This window comes from Cucurbita pepo, chromosome LG03 (genome assembly GCF_002806865.2).
Source record: "Cucurbita pepo subsp. pepo cultivar mu-cu-16 chromosome LG03, ASM280686v2, whole genome shotgun sequence".
In the NCBI taxonomy this organism is placed as follows: domain Eukaryota; kingdom Viridiplantae; phylum Streptophyta; class Magnoliopsida; order Cucurbitales; family Cucurbitaceae; genus Cucurbita; species Cucurbita pepo.
In genome coordinates, this window is record NC_036640.1 from 12,953,082 (window position 1) to 12,976,330 (window position 23,249).

The window sequence follows — 23,249 nt, forward strand, 5'->3', positions numbered from 1 at the left end:
GTTTAGAGTATTTAAAAAGAAGAAGAAAAATCTCCCATAGGGATTGAAGAAATAAAATAAAAGAACAGAGATTATTTAAAGAACAAGCAATGGGACATTTAAATACTCACTTTTACCTTCCCCAATGACTCATAGGGTAAACCCAATTTAACCTTTTCTCTATTTCTAACTAATTAATTAATTAATTAACTAACTAAATGTATTGCATATGGTAAAATAATACGATAATATTTATATATAAAAAAAAAGTCAAATATATTTTTCTGACTCGGAGATCGGAGAAATATATTTTTTAGACAAATTTATAAATTAAAACGACGTCGTTTCAACAGATTCTCACACACAGCATCATATCAACGCAACCACTAGAAACCAAGCGGCAATCGGCCTTGTGGCCATTGGCCTCGTGCCGTCCTCCAAGAAGATAATGGCGGTACACGTGGGTCTCAGATACTTTCCTTCCTCTTCCCCTTCTCTGCTTCGTCGTCCTCCTCTCTCCTCCGCCAAACGCCGACCATTTGCCGGTGAGTTCAATTCTGAACATAACCTACACTGGTTAGCTGCAGATCCACTTCATTATTTCCTCCAGTTTCCAGTTTTCTTTCAATTACATGTTTCATGGCCTTCCCTATTATCTTGTGTTTTTTTCATTCTAAATTTGAGTTTGAGGGGTTTGTGTTCTTTGTCAGATGAGCACTTTGGGATAGGATTGTAGGCATGTGCATTGCCATTCTGTTCTGTTTTCATTTCCTTTGACGATTGAGTTATGTTAATGATGCTTTTCTTATACTGTTTGAGATTTTTTGGTTTTGGTGTTTTGGGGATATCAGAGATTCCCAGTTTATATCTGGGTTTCTTTGGATTATTGTAAATTTCAGTAGCTGATTCCATCTATATGCCATTACTGCTTTTAATGGTGTACTTGCCTTCTGCCTGTGAAAGTTTCTTTACATACTTCTGTCCATTCCAATTACTGATGATCTTTGTGTCCGTGGATTTGAGAGGTCATTTATAACCACCCAACCCCATCGCTAGCCGATGTTGTTCTCTTGTGGCTTTTAAGGGAGTGGTTTCCACGCCCTTATGAGAAATGTTTAGTTTCCCTTCCCAACCGATGTGGGATCTCCAATCCACTCCTCTGGGGCCAGTGTCCTCGCCGGCACACCGCTCAATGTTTGGCTCTAATATCATTTGTAACAACTCAAGCCCACCGCCGATAGATATTGTCCTCTTTGAGCTTTCCCTTTCGAATTTTCCTTCAAGGTTTTTAAGATGCATTTTAAAATTGTGAAGCTGACAACGATACGCAACGGGCCAAAACAGACAATATTTGCTAGCGGTGGGTTTGAGTTGTTACAAATGGTATCAGAGTCAGATACCGGACGAGGTGCCAGCGAAGACGTTGGGCCCCCAAGGGGAGTGGATTGTGAGATCCCACGTCGGTTAGAGAGGAGAACGAAGTATTCCTCGTAAGGGTGTAGAAACCTATCCCTAGCGGTGGGTTTGAGTTGTTACAAATGGAATCAGAGTCAAATACCGGACGAGGTGCCAGCGAAGACGTTGGGCCCCCAAGGGGAGTGGATTGTGAGATCCCACGTCGGTTAGAGAGGAGAACGAAGTATTCCTCGTAAGGGTGTAGAAACCTATCCCTAGCGGTGGGTTTGAGTTGTTACAAATGGAATCAGAGTCAAATACCGGACGAGGTGCCAGCGAAGACGTTGGGCCCCCAAGGGGAGTGGATTGTGAGATCCCACGTCGGTTAGAGAGGAGAACGAAGTATTCCTCGTAAGGGTGTAGAAACCTATCCCTAGTGGACATGTTTTAAAACCTTAGGGGAAAGCTCAAAAAGAAAATATTTGCCGACGGTGGACTTGAGCTATTACATTATTTTTTGAACGGCATGCTTGCGCCGCAGAAGTTTGATATTAATGAACTCTCTAACTCTCTAGGTGACATGAGTAAAATGAACTGATTCTCTTTATTGAAGGATAACTACGGCTTTTATAAAGCCTTACAAAACAGAATGGCAAACAAACAGAATCAAAAAACAAATCAACTCCTACAAAGCTATATGAAAACAAATAGAAAACTACTGCCTATTTAATTAGTTGCAAACCAAGTCATAGACTTCAAGAATGAGCTGATTGAACTTCCCATTTTCAATGGTTTCAGTTGCAGCAATGGGAGATGATCCTATAAAAGAATGGATTCTCTCCGAAGGAAAGGCAACACAGATAACAAAAATTAGCCCAGTTGGTGGTGGTTGCATCAACCAGGCAAATCGCTACGACACGGATGCTGGGTCCTTTTTTGTAAAAAGGAATAGGTAAGAACTCTTGAGTTCTTATAGTTGACTGATGATAAAAAGAAGTGAGAGAAATTATGAGCAGTTATGTAACTCACTCAGGAGCATTGGACCCTCAATGTTTGAAGCAGAAGCTCTTGGTTTAAGTGCAATGTACGAAACGCAAACTATCCGTGTTCCTAAACCATTCAAGGTTTGAAGAATTTCAGTTCCAGGAAGAGTTATAACTCTATTATCCAGTCATTGTTCCTTCATTAAAGTTGTAGTTCATTCATCCATTGCTTGACTACAAATAAGAACTGAACTTATTTTACTCATTACAGTTCGGATCATTACCTTCTGGTGGCTCATACATCATTATGGAATTCATAGAATTTGGCTCCTCAAGAGGCAACCAGGTAAGAAATGGACCATCCTCTTTTTCGTTGGAATCGAAACGATGAATATGGCAACAGAACTTCTAAATCTACCCTTTACTGACCTCAGTTTGAACTGGGAAGAAAGCTTGCTGAAATGCACAAAGCTGGAAAATCTGACAAGGGATTTGGGTTTGATGTCAACAACACCATTGGCAGGTGAGTTCTTATGAATCCTATCTGCTAATGCTGTAAGTATATGCACAGGTCATAGGTAAGTACCATTATCAGCAAGTGAAGCAGCGTTTTATAAGTGAGCTCTTATTCTCTTTGTATGTCTTATGTTCCTAGTACTCCACAAATGAACACTTGGTCATCAGATTGGGTACACTTTTATGCGGAGGAAAGATTGGGATTTCAGCTGAGGCTAGCACTTGACCAGTATGGCGATAGAACCATTTATGAGAAAGGTGAACATTGCTGTTTGGAGAATGGCACTAATGTTTGTTGGTTGACCGCGTTTTCGATCTTAGTTTTGTGTGATAAAAAGGCTTTTATGATCTTGCCATATGTTCCAAAAGGGGTAACATAACCCTTGATTGCTTTTGAAGATTTGGTATTCAGATAGGTATTACAAGATTTAGTAACTTGTTATCATCACTTGAAGATGATGAATTATGGCTTTATTCTTTGTATAGACAGCTGCCCTTGGCTATCTTTCTGATTGAGCGTTATGTTGTTTTTGCATTTAACAGGACAAAGGCTGGCAAAAAGTATTGGACCCCTGTTTGATAATGTCACGATCGAACCGTGTTTGCTACACGGGGACTTATGGAGTGGAAATATCAGCTCTGATAAGAATGGAGAGCCTGTTATACTTGACCCAGCATGTTATTGTAAGTTCACTTTCCTCATACTTCAATGCATTTGCAATTACCAAAATAATGCTTGGATACGAAAAGATCAGTGATATCGAAATGAATCCCTCGGAAGTAGAAGTAGAGAACGACATAGTAGATCTTTGGCGTAGATGAATCAAAGTCGAAATGCTCCTACCTCTTATTCAATTGGGTTTTTGTTACATTTTTATCCAAAGAACTAGTCCAGGAGAGGTTTGGAGCTTCAGCAACTTATCTTTAAAAGAAGTCGTTTATCTTAGCAAGTGTTTGGTTTCTAAGGCTACATTTTTCAGATGGACACAATGAAGCAGAATTTGGAATGTCATGGTGTGCTGGCTTTGGAGGTTCCTTTTATGATGCTTATTTTCAGGTACTATTGTTTTCCAAGTTAATAGATTCCTGATTCCTCTTTATTTGTCAATTGTCTGAATGTGAGAGGAGAATGAAGAATTTTTTATAAAGGTGTGGAAACCTCTCCCTAATATACACGTTTTAAATCCTTGAGATAAAGTCCAAGGAGGACAATATCTGCTAACGGTGGGCTTGAGCTATTACAAATGGTACCAAAGCTAGATATTGGGCGGTGTGCCAGCGAGGATGCTGGATCCCTAAGATGGGTGGATTGTAAGATCCCACATTGGTTGGAGAGGAGAATGAAACATTCCTTATAAAGGTGTGAAAACCTCTCCTAGTAGACGCGTTTTAAAACCTTGAGAGAGCCTGCCCGCGGTGGGGTTAGGCAGTTACGTTTCCCCATTTCCCCTTTTCACGTTATGATGATCTTCTTACAAGTTAAAACTGCCGTTACTACTTTTCCTTTGCCTTTTCAGCTCATGCTAACTAATTTTTACATTTTAAATGTTTGGTCATTTTGTCCAGGTTATGCCCAAGCAACCTGGTTTTGAGAAGAGGAGAGATCTTTATCTGTTGTATCATTATCTGAATCATTACAATCTCTTCGGTTCCGGGTACCGTTCATCTGCCATGTCTATAATCGACGACTATCTGCAGATACTTCAAACTTAGAAACGATTTTTCAAGTGAGATTTGTTTGAAGGTTCCTGGTTCGAAGTCGATTTTGCCGATGCCTGTTGTACCTAGAGTTCTACAGTATGTATATCCATTTCTCCCTCCTATTCATGCTTCTAAGCGACATTACTGATTCCTTTATATATTTCCCAATTTCAGTAATCCAAAAGCAGCTAAAAGAAATCAGCATCATACATAGCTTAAATAACTAAGAGATAATTCAGATAGACACGGACCTTGGAATTGAGAGCTCTTACAGTGGAATGATAAACATCTCGATTAACTCCTCCAATTCTTACTGTAGCAGCGGAACGAGTTAGAAAAAGAGTTGCCGGCTGCCGCCATGCGCTGGCGGTGGCAGTACTCGCCGGAAAATAGGATTTAGGGCTTTGCTAGAGCTCGCGGCTGAAAATGGCGGGAGGAAGAGAATTGGAAAGGCCGGTTGAAATTGGCGACTAATTCATCAGAATAGGTTGGAATTGCTAATAATCTTTATGCAATTAAAATAAATTATATGAAAAAAATAATAATAATTCATATTTACTCGTCTAATATCATTTGTAACAGCTCAAGCTCACCGCTAGTAGATATTGTCTGCTTTAACCCGTTATTGTCAGTCAAACGCGTCTTATGAGGCTGATTACGATACGTAATATATCAAACATTTTATGTATCTTCATCTTCAAACAATTGAAATTTTAAATCTTATGCACTCGAGACGCTTCCAAAATGCCGAGTTTAATGTCTACCAAATACCCAATAAACTAATTTGATTAACGGAGCGCTTTAATATTAGTCATTATCAAATTTGAACTAAAGGACACACATGATTAATAGAAATGAGTGAGAGAGATAATCAATTGTTAATCTTAATTAAAGACTTAATTAATTAAGAGTCCAACCTCTAAAGCAAGTTGAGATGGCTCCCTGAAGTGATTTCCCTATCCAAATCAAAACGACGCAGTTCTGGAGCCCACAAAAGTATAATTCTCCATCCAACTGCTATATTCCAAATTTAAACTTTTTGTCATTTTCATTAATTATTTTATATTGCCGGATTTTTTTTTATATTTCCAACTTAACGTTCCGTTTTTGCAAGCCGACAAAATCGAACGGCCCGTTTTGTGTCGGCTTCCTCGTGTACCTTTCAACCCACGGAGCCGAGCCGAGCCATATAGCCATATAGCCCGTTTTGTAATTTAACTTTTTTTTTTTTTTTGTGAAAAAATAAAATTTAAATATTTATTAGATAATTAAATTATTTAAAGAGCATTTTAATTATAAAAAAAAAGGTAAGTAAAGAAATTAGTTTCAAATATAATATATTAAGCATTTGTTTGATTATTATATAAAATTCTTATAAACAAAATTAAAACCATATAATTATTTATAATAAAAAAATGTAAATAATTGAGGGAATCAATATCCATTTAGCCACTGAATAATATTTATATATATGAGAATTAAAGTTGGTTCTTGTCCTCTTCCGGCCAGCACTCTAGTGGTTGTTTTAGTTCTCTTTTCACCATTTTAGCCTTTTATATTTTGCAACTAAATATATAAATAAATATATAAATATTAAGGTAGGGAGCGAATAAAACATCAATTATCATTTTAAATGTTAAGATTTAATTTTCAATTTTTTTTTAATATGTAGCTTAAATTTTAAATCAATATTCATTTTATTTTAAAAAATATCTTTAAATTTTTAAAATTTTAATAATTATATTTTGAGAAAGTCTAAAAATTGTACTCAAATTTAAATAAATATTAAAAAATTATTGAAATTTTTAATATTTTATTTCAAAAGTACTCAAAAACACCTTGAATTCGTAAAACTTAATGTTATTTTAAAATTTTCAGAATAATTTTATTTTTATTTTTTTTAATTAATGATTATTACTGAAACTTTTTAAAGTTAAGCGGACTTGTGATTGTGCCGCACTCACTTCCTAACAACAAGTGAGTTAAGTCTATTTGTTTTTGCGTCACCAACAGCCAAGCAACGTATACTCGAGTCTCTAACTTTGGTTCAAAAAAAAAGTTTTAGAAAATGGGGGCAACGAAGTTTTAAAAGCAAGATTTTGAGAAATTGAAATTGGTTTATATGAAAATGTAAGTAAAAGGCAGAAACAACCGGGAGAAGTTGACCAAGGTATTTTTGAAACTATATTAAAAATTAAATAATATTTTTGAAATATAGTACCAACTATTCCCATAAAAAAAAATTAACTGTAAATGTATTTTTTAAAAAATTTAAGAATATTGTTGAAACTCTTTAAAAATATAGATAATTTTGAAATAAAATACGAGATTTACTGAGTATTTTTATTAATTTAGCCTAATAAAATTAAATATATTTTTTAATCCTTACTATTTAAATAATTTTTTAACTTTAAGAATGGAATAATATTAAAAATTGGTATTAAAATAAACATAATTTATAAAAACAAAAATAAAATCATAATAAAATTTTAAATATAGAAATTAAATAATTATGGTGGATAAAACAGAACAAAAGCTAACAATAATTGATTTGAGATAGGTATATGCCCACCGAAAGATCCAAAACTTTTCATTAATATAAAAACCCATCAAAACTCTTCATCTTCTTCAAAATCCAAAAACCAACAAATCAATCATGCCCGCCGGTAGAGAACCCAAAAGATCCGCCGCACTCTCCCGCTGCCAACCCACTAAATCTCCGGCACGGCGCTTCGTCGGAGTCCGGCAGCGTCCGTCCGGCCGCTGGGTGGCAGAAATAAAAGACTCATCTCAGAGAGTCCGGCTCTGGTTAGGCACTTACGACACCCCAGAGGAAGCCGCCAGAGCCTACGACGAAGCCGCCATTGCGCTTCGTGGCGAGAATACAAGGACCAATTTCGTATCTCCGGCGATCGGCCGGTCATCGGAACAAAAAATTCCCGACATCGGCGTATTGAAAGCGAAACTTAGTAATATTACAGCGAGAACGAACGAACAGAGCAAATCGTTGAAAAACAGAGTAAGCGATCGGTTCACTTTTGGAAACATTTTCAATTTCAGAAGCTACCAACCGGTAACAATGGCGGATTTTACCGCCGTTGATAAGGTGGCTGTGCAGCCGACAATAATTGTGCCGCACGTTGAAACCGATCAGCCCTGTTCGTGGGACGGCAGCTCCGGCGACGGCGATGGATTCCAGCGGCTGGGTTTCAGCTCCGATGCGTCGGAGGGCGGCGGAGAATGGTGGGTGGATCAAATTTTGGGAGATGATTATCGGAATGAAGATTTGAAGAGTAAGAGATTGAGGGTTTCTTCTTCGGTGGTTGTGCCACCAACGTTCAGTGGGTCTCCCAGCTATGGTGAATATTAAATATTTTTTAATAAAGTTAATTTGGGATTAAGAAATTGAAATTATGTGTATATTATTTTAATGAAAAAATGGAAATAATTGGTAAATTACAATTATTTGCTCTAAATTAAATTTCTCTCTTATAAACTTTAAAAAAATTCACTATCTATAAAATTTTAAAATATTTTTAAAGTTTTAAAAGTTTAATAATGTTAATGAAAAAAAATTTAATGGTATTAATAAAAATTTAAAATATTTAGAATATTTTTAAATAATTTTCAAAGTTTAATAAAATAAAATCTTAATTATTGTCCGTAATTTTTTTTTAATTTTTTTTTTAGTTTAAGAGTATTATTAAAATTTGAAAAATAATATTTTTAAAATAAATACAAAATTCATGAATATTTTCAAAAAAAATAATAAATTTATAGAAATATTAAAATTTTATTAGTATATATTAATTTAGTCCCTTAACTTTCAAATAAAATATTTAAAAAATGAGATATAAAATTTTTATTTTTAATTTATTGATGGGTCTTAAAAAATTAAAATATTGAGAGACAAAAGAATTTATAATTTAATAAAATATTGATTACATTGAAGTTTCCATACGACTTCTTCGTACACAATTTAAGTAATAATGACGCCATAATGTTCCATTGTGAAGACTTGCTCCACTTTATATAAATTAAACTAACTTCATATATATATATATATATATATATATATATATATATATATATATATATATATTTCATTTTATGTTTATAATATTTTGATTAATAACATGACTTGGCTTGGTAATCAATATAGTCTAGTAAAACTATGTTAGACCTAGCACCTATGATTAAACACAAGAAGAAATGGGGATGATGATGAATAATTAGGGTTTACGAGGACCGAACTATCGAGGTTTGAGATGATAATTAGTGTTTTATCTTTCGAATATGTTGGAATCAAAATATCGACCTTTCAAGACTACTACAACCATATATGTTGTATAATAGCTCAAGCGCACTGTTAGCAGATACTGCCCGCTTTAATATGTTGCTTCTTGATGTCAGTCTCATGGTTTTAAAACGTGTTCGTTAGATAGAGGTTTCCACACCCTTATAAACAATGCTTTGGTTATCTTTCCAACTGATGTGAGATCTCACAATTCAATTCCCTTAGGGGCTCAGTGTTCTCGCTGACACACCAATTCCCTCAAAGGTTTACTAGACACAAAATTGAATATTTACAGACTTATTAAATATTTAATTATTATATTGGAATTAAAAAAAAAATGATTATAATGGGAATGATCCCAACATAATAATCTAAATTTTCATTCCTTTTAGGAATAATAATAATTAATTTCATATAAATTGAAATTACATGAATTAACAATAATTTGATAAAAACCATGCCTCAGACAAGAAGCTTGCGTTGACTTTTAGATGACATTGAGAATTAATTTATGTTATAATGTATTAATAATCATAAGGTCTATTGACTGTGTGCCCCCACAGACATAATATTGCATTTTTCATAAATTTATAATAATATTTTTTCGGGTATTTATCCCATTACTTTATTTTTATTCATTAATTCATGTGCACATTCATCATAATTTCGGGTCCCTATATTCTATTTATTTAGCATAAATATATTTATCCCTTTTTATTTATTTATTCCAATGTTGAAATTATATATTACAAAAATGACATTTATTAATTAAATTTTTTAAAGTTATTATTAATTTTTTAATATTAACCCTTTCAGCTTCAAAAAAATAAAAAATAATATATATATATATATATAATATGTCAATTTTACTTTAATAGACTAATATATAAAAATGAACGTTTAAATATTTATTATTATTATTATTATTTTGATCGAGTTGCTAGAAATAATATATAACGTACTACATAGCTCACGAGAGAGAACAAATCTTTAATTTAGTATGCTCGGTTCACTAGACTCTACTATAGTGGGGTCCAATCTATGATCCTGGGTCATAAGGAACCCTAGCTATATGCTTAACACGTGCAAGTAGAACGTTGATTAATAAAAATCTACACCAACGTCGTTAATGATGTGAATTATTATTTTTTAAATAGATAAAGAGAGTCGAGAGGGCTTCTGCAATCGATTCTTTAACGGCAGGTAGTTCAAACTCGACAACACAATGGTCGAGCACGAGAGCACTTCAATGTTGAGTCGAGAATAGAAATATAATGGCCGCTAATTTCCGTGCTAATTTAGTTTTATTTAAAAAATAAATAAAGTATTTATTGTGGAAAATTTTGAAATTAATACAAAAATAAATAAAACATCCTTGGCCTTTCCTTCACAGTCACAAGAAGCCCATAGATAAATAATTGTTTACCAGACAGAATCTCAGGCGACGGGACAGTGGGGGCTGACATTTCTCTGCTACCAGAGAGTTAAATCGGCGTGAGATTTCAAGAAATTTGATTTTTGAATGCGATTGTCCTTTTCGGCGTCGATTTCTGTCGAAAAAAGCTATGGTACTTCTTCCAATTTATTCAAACTTCGGTTTCTCGATCTTCTGTCACTCTGTCCTTTCGTTCTTTTGCTGTTCTTCGTCTTCGTCCTCTTCGCGAGCCGATTTTTCGACCGTTTTCTCCATTTCTTGAACTAAGAACCATTATATGGCTTCTAGGTTTTCTTGATTTTGTAAATTAGAGTAATGGATTTTCTAGATCGAGCCCTTTCTCTCAATCACTGCTGTTCAAGCCGTTTCTAGGTCACTTCAAATAGAGAAAAGGTGCATAGCTTCTGATTCTTGAAGGTTCGCCCTAGAAATTTCACTTTTGCTCAGCCGTTTTTGGCCTTTTCTATGTGTATAACTAAGTTCTTGTTTTCTGGTATTGATAGGCTTCTATGTTTTCTTTGCAGGTAAAGGAGAAGCTAAGCATTTGGTGGCTGTTGTGTTAATCATGCTGGAAATTTTCCATTTCTAAAGCAAATCATATCAGTTCAAGGTATACTTCTCGCTGGACCCAGCTGAATAAAAGGAAGAAATAGCTTTTTTCATCAAATACAACTCAAGATTCTTACAAAGCTTTCATTAAACAAAGTAAAAAGTCCAAACCATTGTCTTATCTTCTAAGTGAAGTCTTTCTCTCAAGCCAAAATCAGCTAGTTTCCATGTGATATAAAAGGGAATACAGCTAAGATAGACTCCTCCAACTCATATCTTTCCTTCTATTCCTTTGAGGTATTAACTATGGATGGGGACCAAGTAACCGGACATCTTCCTGGTCGGATAATGAAGCTATGGCTAAGATCCAGACAATCTGAATGGTCCTGTTGGGTTTTCTAATGTTTTAAGGGTTGTGTCTTAAATGCTGACTTCTTTATTGGACGGCTCTGCTTAGCCAATTTGCTTTCCCTTTCAGTCAACTACCTTCTTTATTTATAGTAAAACTTTTTCAAGGCATTTATTGGTAGAGAGAAGAGAACTCATTTGGTGTTCTTTTGTTGTCTGTTCATTGTTTCCAGCTGAATTTTGAGCTTTCTTTGATCGTTTTTGTGTTTATGTTGCAATTTCCAATGCCTTTCGATCCGATTAGCGTTGTATTTTGGCGTTTTTGTCGTTTGGGTCATTGGTTTAACTGCAATGTTTTGTCTCAATTTGTCCTGATAGTTTAGCTAGCCCTGTACTGCTCAATCCTTATCCAATTTGGAGAATCATGGTGGAAGATAGTATGAAGGGACGTCCCGGAGACTGTCAGTTGACTGAAGATTGGTTGTTACGTGCGCAAGAGCTGGTTCCACTGGCGCTACAGAAGGCTATGGAGGTCAAAGTGTTTCCGGGCAGGTGGAAGATGATTATTTACAAGACGGAGCAGATCCCGTCTCGTTTATCTGATTTGTCTAGTCACCCCTTTTTCTCCAAGAATGCTCTTTGTAAGGAGCTATTGCAGGCTGTCTCAAAAACGATGGAAGAAGTAATTGAATTGGCAGAGATCTGTGTGCAGGACAGATACGAGGGGAAGCTTAGAATGCAGAATGATCTCGACTCGTTATCTGGGAAGTTGGATTTGAATTTGCGAGATTGTAGCCATTTGATCAAGACAGGAGTGCTAGGTGAAGCCACTTTGCCCGTATCTGTAACAGGTACTTCGACTGAACCTGAGTCTACCGATCATAAAAATGTGAGGGAATTGCTCGCCCGGCTACAGATTGGGCACTTGGAAGCCAAACACAGAGCTCTCGAAAGCCTTGTCAAGGTCATGAACGAGGATGAAAAGACCGTCCTGGCTGTCTTAGGACGTAATAACATTTCTGCTCTAATCCAATTGCTCGCTGCAACATCTCCCTGCATTCGTGAGAAAGCAGCAATGGCGATTTGCTCGATTGTGGAATCACAGAGTTACGAAAATTGGCTGATTTCAGAGGGTGTTCTGCCACCCCTCATACGGCTTGTTGAGTCTGGCAGTGCTCTTTGTAAAGAAAGGGCTGCAATGTCCCTCCAAAGGCTATCGACATCAGCTGAAACCGCCCGCGAAATTGTTGGCCACGGAGGAGCTCAGCCGCTGCTCGAGATCTGCCAAACAAGCAATTCAGTGTTGCAGGCGGCAGCTGCATGCACTTTGAAGAACATGTCAACCATTCCTGAGGTTAGGCAATCTTTAGCCGAAGAGGGAATCATTCCGATAATGATAAATCTCCTCGGCAACGGAATTCTCTTGGAATCAAAAGATTATGCAGCCGAATGCTTGAAAAATCTCACTGCAGGCAGTGAAAATCTTAGGAACAATGTGATTTCAGAAGGTGGCATACAAAGTCTATTAGTTTTCATCGATGGCACACACGCCAAGGAATCTGCTATCGAGGCGCTGAGAAATCTAGTCAGCTTGGTTCCGACCGAAGTTATAACATCTCTCGGTGTTCTTCCGTGCCTTCTTCGTGTACTTAGAGGAGGATCTTTAGGTGCTCAGCAGGCAGCTGCATCTGCCGTTTGCGTGATTAGCAGCTTACCAGATATGAAAAAGATACTCGGGGAAGCAGGGTTCATTACTCCGCTAATCAAGATGCTCGAGGCAAAGTCGAACAGTGTCCGAGAAGTGGCAGCACAAGCAATCGCTAGCTTGATGACACTATCCCAAAACAGCAATGAAGTGAAGAAGGATGAAAACAGTGTCCCAAATCTCGTTACGTTGCTCGACTCGAGTCCTCATAACACAGCTAAAAAATATGCAGTTGCCTGCCTTGTTAACCTTGCGTTGAGCAAGAAATGCAAGAAGCTGATGATTTCACATGGAGCTATTGGGTATCTCAAGAAACTTGTAGAAATGGAGGTTCCTAGTGCTAAGAAGCTATTAGAGAGATTGGAAAGAGGGAACTTGAGTATATTCAGCTGGAACTAAACGAAAACCGAGTCGTTCCATTGTATGCTTGTGATCGAAAGCTCAAGCTTGAGAGTGGATTCAGCAGGAAATAAACAAACAGTGGAGTCGTTCCATCGTATGCTCGAGATCAAAAGCTCGAGCTTGGGTATATTCAGCACAAAATAAACGAAGAGTGGAGTCGTTCCATCAATGCTCGTGATCAATGCTCGAGTTACTTTTGTTGATCTTCACTGTTCGAACCGTTGCAGACTGTACATAGATTACGATCGAAAAGACCGAACCGGCTTCCTTGTTTGTGAGGATCTGATTGAAATTTGCATCAAGTAACCTCTCAATCTCTTCCCTATTTCTGTTGGTTCTTTTTGTGATGAATTCAAGAACAAAATCTGGAATTCTATCTGTATTTACTTTGATCCAATAAATTATATTAGAAATTCTCTTTCTGAGGAAGCTGTTGGTTCAGAAAATTTTGGATTGGTTAGGTTAGTTATCCGAACCCAAAAAGTTCACAAAACAACCCAATTGGGTGAGGGAGTTGGGTTGAGTTGTTGGGCGTTTTTTTTTATTTACAAAATTTATCTATTCACAATACCTCTTTGAACTTCCACGCCCCTTCCTTCCCGACCGATGCGAGATCTCACAATCCACCCACTTCAGGGCCCAACGTCTTTGATGACACTCATTTCTCTCTCCAATTGATGTCGTTCTCCTCTCCAATAGATGTGAGATCTTACAATCGACCCCCCCTTCGAGGCCCAACATCCTTGCTAACACTCATTCCTTTCTCCAATCGAGGTGGAATCTCACGTAAAACTCTAATATCACAACATTTACGAACAGAAAGATTTATGATTGAGTTCATTATTTCATATGAGTTGTTTGGGATGAACAAATTTTCAGCCTAAATAATACGATCGAACTCACGAACACCCCTTCCCCTACATCTAGATGCATTCAGAACCCATGAGAGAAACATAAGGAAAATATTGTATGCTTTATAGTGGTAATATTACTAACATTATTTACTACACTTCCATATTATAAAGCCATAGAAAAAGAGCTGTGCTTTTTACATTCATCTACACAAGCGCCAGCAAAATACTGTATGCACAGAATATTTGTCACAATTCTGGATGGTTAGGAGCCTTCCCTCTTTTCTTCTTTTTTGGAACAAGATGATTGATTTAAGCAACAAAATCTTCATCTGATTCATCTTCTTCATCACCCCATGCATAATACTCGCCTTGAACTACGTTTCCCCGAAGCATATTCACAATCTGTCGCAACTCGATTACACGTCTCTCCAAATATGTGGGAAGGATCGTGAGTGGTTCATTGTCAAGCATGCTTAACTGGTTATAAGTCTTTGCCTGACGGTTACATTTTAAAATGAACTCCCATGATGGTTCAAGGATTTCGATATCAAATGCAGGCGACAATGACCGTCCGATAACTTGAACATGAGAAACGCTGCAGGGGAAACACGAGCTGTTAAGACATCACTAGTGGTGCAAGATTCAACAAACTATATCTTAATGCTGCAGACAAAGGGGAGAGCATGCTGCTCTTGTTCGACCCGTCCGAGGTAACGTTGCTGGGCAGCTGTTTCTTGGAAATTCTTTCGAGCTAAAAGGAAACGCTACGCCAGACAGGCAGAAGGAAGAAAAAGTATATATACGAGTGAACATACCATATGTAGAACAAAGCATCTGTTTCCTGTCTTTGTACCCTCCCAAGCAGCTCGATTTGCAAAATGCCTCCTATGCAAAGAACAGGTTGAGGAAGTTTGAACTTCTGCAAGCAATTTTCCTGTTCAGTAAGATGTCATTTGACCCATCAGTTACGGAATTAAATGGATTTTAACCATGTTCAAGTGAATCAAACAAAACTAACATTCTTGTATTATGTAAAAATCAGAGCTCCAACACAATCTGATAGCTGATGAAAGCTGGAAACAGATAGAAGATATCAAGTTCGATATGTGAAAAACCGCCCAAGCCCACCGCTAGCCGATATTGTCCTGGGTTTTTCAGGCTTCTCCTCAAGGTTTTAAAATGCGTCTGCTAGGGAGAGGTTTCCACACCCTTATAAAGAATGTTTCGTTCTCATCTCCAACCGATGTAGAATCTCACAATTCACCCTCTTTGGGGCCCAGTGAGGTGTCCACCCTCTTCAGGGCTCAGCGTCCTCGTTGGCACACCGCCCAATGTCTACCTCCCCTTCGAGGCTCAACGTCCTCGCTCCTCGCTGGCACACTGCTCAGTGTCTGGCTCTGATACCATGTGTAACAACCCAAGCTCACCGCTAGCAGATATTGTCCTCGCTAGGCTTTCCCCTTAAGGTTTTAAAATGCGTCTACTAGGAAGAGGTTTCCACACTCTTATAAAGAATGTTTTGTTCCCCTCTTCAACCGATGAGGGATCTCACAATCCACCCCCTTTGGGGCTCAACGTTCTCGCTGGGCCCAGTGAGCATCCCCTTCAGAGCTCAATGTCCTCGTTGGCACACCGCCCAGTGTCCACCCTCCTTCGAGGCTCAACTTCCTCGCTGGCACACTACCCGGTGTCTGGCTATGATACCATTGATAACAACCCAAGCTCACCACTAGCAGATATCCGCCCAGTGTCCACCCTCCTTCGAGGCTCAACTTCCTCGCTGGCACACTACCCGGTGTCTGGCTATGATACCATTGATAACAACCCAAGCTCACCACTAGCAGATATCCGCCCAGTGTCCACCCTCCTTCGAGGCTCAACTTCCTCGCTGGCACACTACCCGGTGTCTGGCTATGATACCATTGATAACAACCCAAGCTCACCACTAGCAGATATCCGCCCAGTGTCCACCCTCCTTCGAGGCTCAACTTCCTCGCTGGCACACTACCCGGTGTCTGGCTATGATACCATTGATAACAACCCAAGCTCACCACTAGCAGATATCCGCCCAGTGTCCACCCTCCTTCGAGGCTCAACTTCCTCGCTGGCACACTACCCGGTGTCTGGCTATGATACCATTGATAACAACCCAAGCTCACCACTAGCAGATATTGTCTTCGAGGCATAGCTTCCTCGCTGGCACACTGCTCGGTGTCTGGCTATGATACCATTGGTAACAACCCAAGCTCAACACCAGCAGATATTGTCCTCTTTGGGCTTTCCCTTCTAGGCTTCCCTTCAAGGTTTTAAAATGTGTCTGCTAGGGGAGGTTTCGACACCCTTATAATAAATGTTTTGTTCCCCTCTCCAACCAATGTAGGATCTCACAATCCACCCCTCTTCAGGGCCCAGCGTTGGGATCTCACAATAAGGTTCAAGATCGTGGACAGAGTATTACGCTGCATAAATTATTAGACTCGAAAACAATAACCCTGAGCGATTGCCCCGACTAAAACATAAAAAGACCTTACTGATAGAAAAATGACGGGCACTTTGAACAAGGAAATGGAATTCGACAATAAGAGAAATGCAGAATGCATTAGCAAAGCATGAACTTATGATATACCTGAGCCATTGGAAATTCTGGAGAAGTATACGTCCACGTAAACATCTCCTTCGTAGATCCACGGTGTAACTCCCCAGCCAGATCGCTCCTAAGATCCATGACATGTTTTAAGTGACCAAATCGAAACCGCACGGCTTTAGATGAGTATATCGGTGAACCAGACTGAAAAAATGCTGGACAAGAAAATAGACATTCATCATCAAAGCAAACAACATAGAAGGCGAAAAAACCTATACAGGAAATCAGCCAAGCCAAAGAAATACCTTGGAAAGGTCGTATATTAATCTCAGTTACAACACATAAATTGGAAACCAGTTTGTATATCAGTGTCTCGGATACATCAGGTTTAAAGTGTCCTTTACTTGACCAATACGAAGCTCTCCTTGCAATGAGATCTCTCGCTTCCAACGTGTTCGTAATGCTTTCTTCAGGATCATTATCAGTGCTCGAAGCAGTAATTGCCTCTAAAATGCAATTTCTCATAAGAAACGATGCAGATGCATGAGCGAGATACGAATAAACTCTGTGATCCCTCTGCACTGATTTTGAATCTCTTGAACTACTACATGCTGCTTCTTCGTTTCCATTCACTTCCGAGTTCGTTACTTCAACAATCGAAGCTACTCTCGACAAATGAGGGAATGATCTAAAGCAGAGGTGCTTTGATAAACCATTTCCTAACACTACGAAAAGTAAAACATAAAGCCTGTCAATAGAATGAAACTACAAGGTTTCCGCTATCTCTTTCTTCTTCGTATTGTTCAGTATCGAACATTCTTCACAAAATGCATTTCTATTACTGTTTACTTTTCCATGATCACTCCATATATCAGAACTAACTTATAAGTTACATGAATCTGACATCAATATCATGAATACATAACATATGCAGTTTAATCAATACTGAAAGTTGATATGAACTTCTAACACATGTACTCACCTAAATGTTGCCAACGCCGTGAGACTGCACTCGCTCGAACGATATCAGAAACATCATCGAAGCACATTAAAATCTTTCTCGACATGTCGAGTGGAAGCAAATCCAAGAAATCCAAACGGACTTCCATTTCTGGCAACTTACCATAAGAAAATGCAGCAGCTTCCAAAACTAGACCTGAGTTGAAAGGGAAGAAAACATAACTTATAATGACACAAATTCAAGATTCTGATGGAGCAATGAACTAAGAAACTCGAACATAATTCCGATGAACAATCTTCAAATATACAAAGAACACACCAAATTTAAAATAATGACAAGAACTTGCAATTATGGCGCTGGATTTAACCACTCGAAACGAAAGAAAACTCTATTGAAATGCGAAACCAAAACTTCCTCGATAGAAAGCAATAAACGGAGAAAATTAAAGCGCCATTTAAGAATCATCGAACAGAATTCATTCAAAAAACCCTCAATTCACAGAGATGCAAACAACAAAAGAAAACCTCAGAAGATTCAAAGAAAATGGCGAAAAACATACGAAATCAAATAGAATAATCAGATAAACGAACCGATCGCCCAAAATTTCACCTCATTATGAGAAAAATTCGGAACGAAATCAGTAACAGATAGCCATTTCATGAAATTAAAAGGAAGTGATACATTTTCCAGTGCTTACTTTCGTCAGAGACCGAAAGTGTCCCTCAAGAAAAAAAGGAAAAAGAATCCTTGAAGAAGAATCAGAGGGACGGGGATTTGGTAGAGAATGATGAGCTCAAATAGATGATTATGAAATCGGAAAGAGAGTAAAATTGGAAAGCAGTTTGAAGGACAGCGAAACCCACTTTTGTTTTGTAATTAAATAGTTAATCCTCTTGCATTCCCATCACCAACCCTACACCTTTTTTTTTTTTTTTTTTTTTTTTTAATTAATAAAAAAAATATATCTTAAACTAAAAAATATATATAATAAAAATTATCTACCGTACTTTTGTTTAAAAAAAACCCAATAATTTTAATAGAAAATTATTATTGAAATAAAATATTAACCATCTTCGTCTAAAACTAATGTGACGAGTATTTTTAATTTTTTTAAAGTTTTATTAATTTAGCCTTATTTTATTTTGTCAAAATATAATTTTAGCCCTATAGTTCTTTTAAACGACGGAATTTCACATCTCGTGTAACAACTTTTGACTCAAATATTTGTAACAGGTCATAATATGACGGTATCTTCAAACATATATTCACCAGTACATCGTGATATGTCATATCGATGGTTTAAATCACATAAAAAAAAAATTACAACACTTTATTATATAACCACTCACACAAATAGTAGTAATTAGGCAAAGGACGTGATTCTGTCCAGACATATCTCCATCGTTATATTATGATGTTTCATATTTATGGTCTAAATCATATTCGAAGTCCCGAAACATAAAATGACACCAAAACTTTCAAACAGAACATGTCTGAAAATTGAAAAACTAGGCATTTTTCCGACTAGTGAGTGATCCAGCTCGGTCTCTGAGCGACTCGGAGTCCTCGTCTCAAACCCCATCAGACTTCCGATCCAATCCGATCTGACCCGTGTTGGTCGATTAGCTACAAAATCTGTACTTTGGCTGGTTTGGTTGAGTAGAAGGCCGTATCAGCACAGAGTCAAGGCAGAGCCCTCCTTTGGTGTGTGTGCAGTCAATCTGAGTCAATGAGAATTTCAGCTTCATCATACTGTTGTTCTTCCCACTACTTTCAACCGTGAAATCTCCCACGTGATAGTTTAGCCAATTCCCAGGGCTGCCCAAGAAACACCGCGATTCGGTATGCTGATTATCGGACGTCGTCAGCTGAAACCTCACCGGCTTTATGTCCCAGCCATGGACTTGATCTGTGTAGCAGACTCGACGACCGAGTCTCTTCGATGGTTTCCCGAGATGGAGCCTGAAGAACACCGCGTATCTCCCTTCTGGGAATTGGAACTTGAGCTCTCCGTTCACCTCGAGCCACCATGTTTGTTGAAGATAAGCTATCGTCTGAAATCTGGATTTAGGAACAGAAATATCACTCCAAGATCTCGATTATCAAGAACTTTCGACGTATGAAAGAATGAAAATGTCAAACAATTCTATATCGACGTATGTTCGGTGATATAATGACCAAATGAGCAAAGGCTGTTAAATGATCAATGCTTTTGAAAGTTTATAGAGCTACGTGATCGGCTAACTCGTAAAGGTTTTGAAATTACTGTGTGTGAATCGGAAGATCGAGGTCACTTGATCGTTTTCTCGCCACAGCTACACTTGAAACCATTGTTCACAAGCTCGAGTTCTTTGAACGTCGAACTCCGGCTGTTCTAAAAGCACAGGTCACCGTGAAAACACATTAAACAAAGAAAACAACTACAAAAAAGAATAAACAATCTCAAAGCTCATTTCTCAAAACATCCTCCATTGCAATGGAACTTTCTCCGGTCCTGGCGCCTCTCGAGCTGCCCTAGTTGTTAAATGGGGTTTTGATATAGGTGGACGGCCTCAGGAACTAGTAGCAGCGTGACCTCTGGAGTGACTATCTTAGTCGTGAGATCAGCCTCTCCTAAAGCAAGTGCACGAAAGGGTGAAAGCAAAACTCTAGTTTTGATAGGGGTGGACAGCCTCAGAAACTAGTAGGATTCACGGGCAAAGCCGGAAGCTGTTACGTGACCTCTGAAGCGACTATCTTAACCATGGGATCAGCCTCCCCTAAGGTGAGTGCACGGAGGGGTGAAAGCAAAACTCTAGTTTTGATAAGGGTGTATGGCCTCAGAAACTAGTAGGATTCACGGGAGAAGCCGGAAGTTGCTGTTGACCTCTAGAGCGACTATCTTAGTCGTGGGATCAGCCTCGCCTAAGGCAAGTGCTGGGACAGGTGAAAGCAAAGCTCTAGTTTCGATAGGGGTGGACGGCCTTAGGAACTAGTAGGATTTGCGGGCGAAGCTAGAAGCTACTGCATGAGCTCTAGAGCCACTATCTTAGCCGTAGGATTGAAGGGTGAAAGCGAAACTCAAAAGGAATTTACTTCTTTTTCTATTTCTTCGAAGCTCGAAGCTCGTACGAAATGACTTTACAAGTGCTTAAACACATATAAAATGGCTCCGAACATACCCTAAAAGGCTAAGTTTAGGCTAAATCATACTCGGAGTTGATCAAATCCCAATGGTAAACAGTGTTAGCTTATTCAATAACAACACAAAATCGAAGTTCTACAGAGCTTCTAAAGTAATCTCACCTGGATTCCTCTGTTGAAATATGATTCCAATATCTCCGATCATCAATTCCAGTGATACTCAATGCTTTCCAAGAGATAGCCATTGATAGCCCTCCAGTTCTCTTGTTCAACCAGAACTCCTTCACCAAATAAAATAAGAACCCATTTCAGAAGAACCCTAAACCCTAAACCCTAAATCAATCCAAATCCAGAATTCAAATTACAATTCAAAACAGATCAAGAACAGAGATAAACCTTCCAGACGCCATTTAAGGTATTTCGTTTGCAGAGCTTAGAATACACATCTTTCTTCCTCAAATTCGCTGTTCTTTTCTCTTTCTCGTTGAACTCGAATGCTTTATCCATCAGAAACTGATAATTACAAGGCAATTTAGACTCCCAGATGAAATCCGCCGACGCAGCGCCGCGAAACATCCGATTAACTCCGGCTAATTTGCAAATCTCCGGCGGGTCCATATGCATTAGAACCAGAGCCACACAGTTTTCCGGCATATCTTCAAGCCCTGACATTAATGGCGGACCATTTCTTCCACTGTTATTCGACAGATTAGCACCCATTCGATTGAACCGCCTTAAACCCTAAAATTTGAAAGAAGAATCCGCAGAACCTAGTTCTTAAATTCAACTTAGAACTTGAATTTAAACCTGAATCTGAAGATCTTCACCACGAGATTCAAAGGGAGGAACGCGAATAGAACAACACCCCACCCCAAAACCAAATCCAAACTCATTTATTTCAAGAATCATAAACTCCCAAAGCGATTTTTCAAGATAATCGCCACTTTCAAGCCAAAAAAAACCCAGAAATTGAGAAGAAAAGATGAAGAAAATTGAAGAACTCCCGAGGATTTAATAAACTCAAAGACAAAATAGGATCAAAAGAAAGTTAAATCGCTTTAAACTCTGAATTTCTTTATCTTCTTGTGTTCGTCAGGATTGGCATGGAATGGAGGCAGCGAGGGCGCATTCAGTACAGTACGATTCGTCGTGCATCGCCACGAGGAAAACGAAACGGATTCCGCTACAGAACAATCGTGCAATACACGCGCCAAAAGGGGAGAAGAAACGGAAGCGCGTGTTCTCAATCAACGCTGTCATTTTGGCGCGTTGTTAGTTTATAGTTCTTTTCCTTTTCCCGAGGCGATTTTTATTCCGTTTTAAAAATTTGTTTTGGATTTGTCGTTATTTGTCTTTGTGGATANTTTTTTTTTTTTTTTTTTTTTTTGTTACTAAAACGTTAATTAAGATAAAATGATAAACAAAACTAGTCACGATCTTAGTCGACCATCGTCTATGGGCATGGGAAGCTAAATCACGAGTAATTAAATTACATTTACGATTGCAATTTGAAAGCTATTGACATAATTATGACTGTCGGTTGCAGAAGGAACCGACAAAAAGTCGAGTCTCATTAGTAAATCTAGCTTTTTCTTATTAAGAGATTCCAATCCGTATACGACGAAAAATGCCAGCTTTGAGAGCTTTGAAACTGCCTTTGTGGAGGATTATTGCCTCAACGAGTTCAACTGATCCAACCAAGTATTTGTGACTTTCATAGTCAAACGTGGAGTCCCTTTTAAAATTACGAACAATACCTCCGATGTACCATTTTTTATATAATAATTTTAATTGAAACATTGAAAGATAATTAATAATAATAATAATAATAATAATTATTATTATTATTATTACGTAGGATTGATGGATGAAAGAAAAAGCATCATTATATATATATATATATTGTTAAAATTTTATTTTAAGAGCTATGAACATTCATAAAGTTGAAGTTTATTTATAAATAATATATGATTGAATTTAAAGTAATGGTAAAAATAAACAATAATAATAACAACTTTTTGGAAATTAAAAAAATAAAAATAAAAATAAAAAAACTCTCAAAATATTTTAAATGTATATGTAATTTTAAATATGTGGTTGACGGATTATGTGCTGACTCAGATCCACGTAGGATCCAAATCCATGTTTTTTTTTATTGTTTTTTTTTTATCATTTGCTTATTGACAGAGAGACAATATTTTAATATATAAATTAAATAATACATGTTTGAATAATTTTACACTACTGTTGTTTTATTATTATTATTACAAAATAATAATAATAATAATAATAATACTTGAAAATTTGTAGATGGAATGTATATAAGCTTAAATTTAAAAAATAAAAAATTTCAATATAAAAAAATGGGCTCGAATCATTGTCGAGAATGATTTGAAATATGGGTTTGTTATGCTACT

General features: G+C 37.5%; 5 protein-coding genes across 11 annotated transcripts; 3 read left to right on the top strand and 2 right to left on the bottom strand.

The window, feature by feature from the left end:
* Positions 1–355: 355 nt before the first annotated feature.
* LOC111789914 (protein-ribulosamine 3-kinase, chloroplastic) lies at positions 356–4,783 on the top strand. Of its 2 annotated transcripts, XR_002814416.1 has the most exons (10): positions 356–524; positions 2,173–2,326; positions 2,408–2,498; positions 2,629–2,703; positions 2,792–2,880; positions 3,013–3,131; positions 3,417–3,557; positions 3,854–3,930; positions 4,440–4,670; positions 4,749–4,783. XR_002814416.1 is itself a non-coding variant. In XM_023670635.1 (9 exons), the coding sequence occupies exons 1-9, from the start codon at positions 428–430 to the stop codon at positions 4,584–4,586; spliced, it is 990 nt and encodes a 329-aa protein (XP_023526403.1). In that variant the 5' UTR covers positions 356–427; the 3' UTR covers positions 4,587–4,732. The 2 variants fall into 2 exon arrangements, 1 of the variants encoding a protein (XP_023526403.1); XM_023670635.1 differs by lacking the exon at positions 4,749–4,783 and having other exon boundaries at positions 4,440–4,732.
* A 2,447-nt stretch (positions 4,784–7,230) lies between these two features.
* LOC111790308 (ethylene-responsive transcription factor CRF2-like) lies at positions 7,231–7,944 on the top strand. Its single transcript, XM_023671167.1, has one exon. The coding sequence runs from the start codon at positions 7,231–7,233 to the stop codon at positions 7,942–7,944; it is 714 nt and encodes a 237-aa protein (XP_023526935.1).
* A 2,301-nt stretch (positions 7,945–10,245) lies between these two features.
* Positions 10,246–13,739, top strand: LOC111791145 (vacuolar protein 8-like). 2 transcript variants are annotated; one of them, XM_023672377.1, is made up of 4 exons: positions 10,246–10,439; positions 10,595–10,723; positions 10,831–10,916; positions 11,582–13,739. In XM_023672377.1, exon 4 carries the CDS (start codon positions 11,628–11,630, stop codon positions 13,305–13,307), a length of 1,680 nt encoding a protein of 559 aa, XP_023528145.1. In that variant the 5' UTR covers positions 10,246–10,439; positions 10,595–10,723; positions 10,831–10,916; positions 11,582–11,627; the 3' UTR covers positions 13,308–13,739. The 2 variants fall into 2 exon arrangements, with proteins under 2 accessions (XP_023528145.1, XP_023528144.1); XM_023672376.1 differs by having other exon boundaries at positions 10,246–10,723.
* A 525-nt stretch (positions 13,740–14,264) lies between these two features.
* Positions 14,265–18,556, bottom strand: LOC111789682 (F-box protein At4g00755-like). 5 transcript variants are annotated; one of them, XM_023670328.1, is made up of 6 exons: positions 18,407–18,556; positions 17,731–17,904; positions 17,054–17,473; positions 16,791–16,963; positions 14,980–15,098; positions 14,265–14,759 (listed from the first exon to the last, which is right to left on the bottom strand). In XM_023670328.1, the coding sequence occupies exons 2-6, from the start codon at positions 17,855–17,857 to the stop codon at positions 14,474–14,476; spliced, it is 1,125 nt and encodes a 374-aa protein (XP_023526096.1). In that variant the 5' UTR covers positions 17,858–17,904; positions 18,407–18,556; the 3' UTR covers positions 14,265–14,473. The 5 variants fall into 5 exon arrangements, with proteins under 5 accessions (XP_023526096.1, XP_023526097.1, XP_023526098.1 ...); XM_023670329.1 differs by having other exon boundaries at positions 18,391–18,556; XM_023670330.1 differs by having other exon boundaries at positions 18,319–18,556.
* A 463-nt stretch (positions 18,557–19,019) lies between these two features.
* Positions 19,020–22,043, bottom strand: LOC111790885 (F-box protein PP2-A13-like). Its single transcript, XM_023671995.1, has 3 exons — positions 21,229–22,043; positions 20,995–21,113; positions 19,020–19,770 (listed from the first exon to the last, which is right to left on the bottom strand). Exons 1-3 carry the CDS (start codon positions 21,550–21,552, stop codon positions 19,332–19,334), a joined length of 882 nt encoding a protein of 293 aa, XP_023527763.1. The 5' UTR covers positions 21,553–22,043; the 3' UTR covers positions 19,020–19,331.
* Between the last annotated feature and the right edge of the window lie 1,206 nt (positions 22,044–23,249).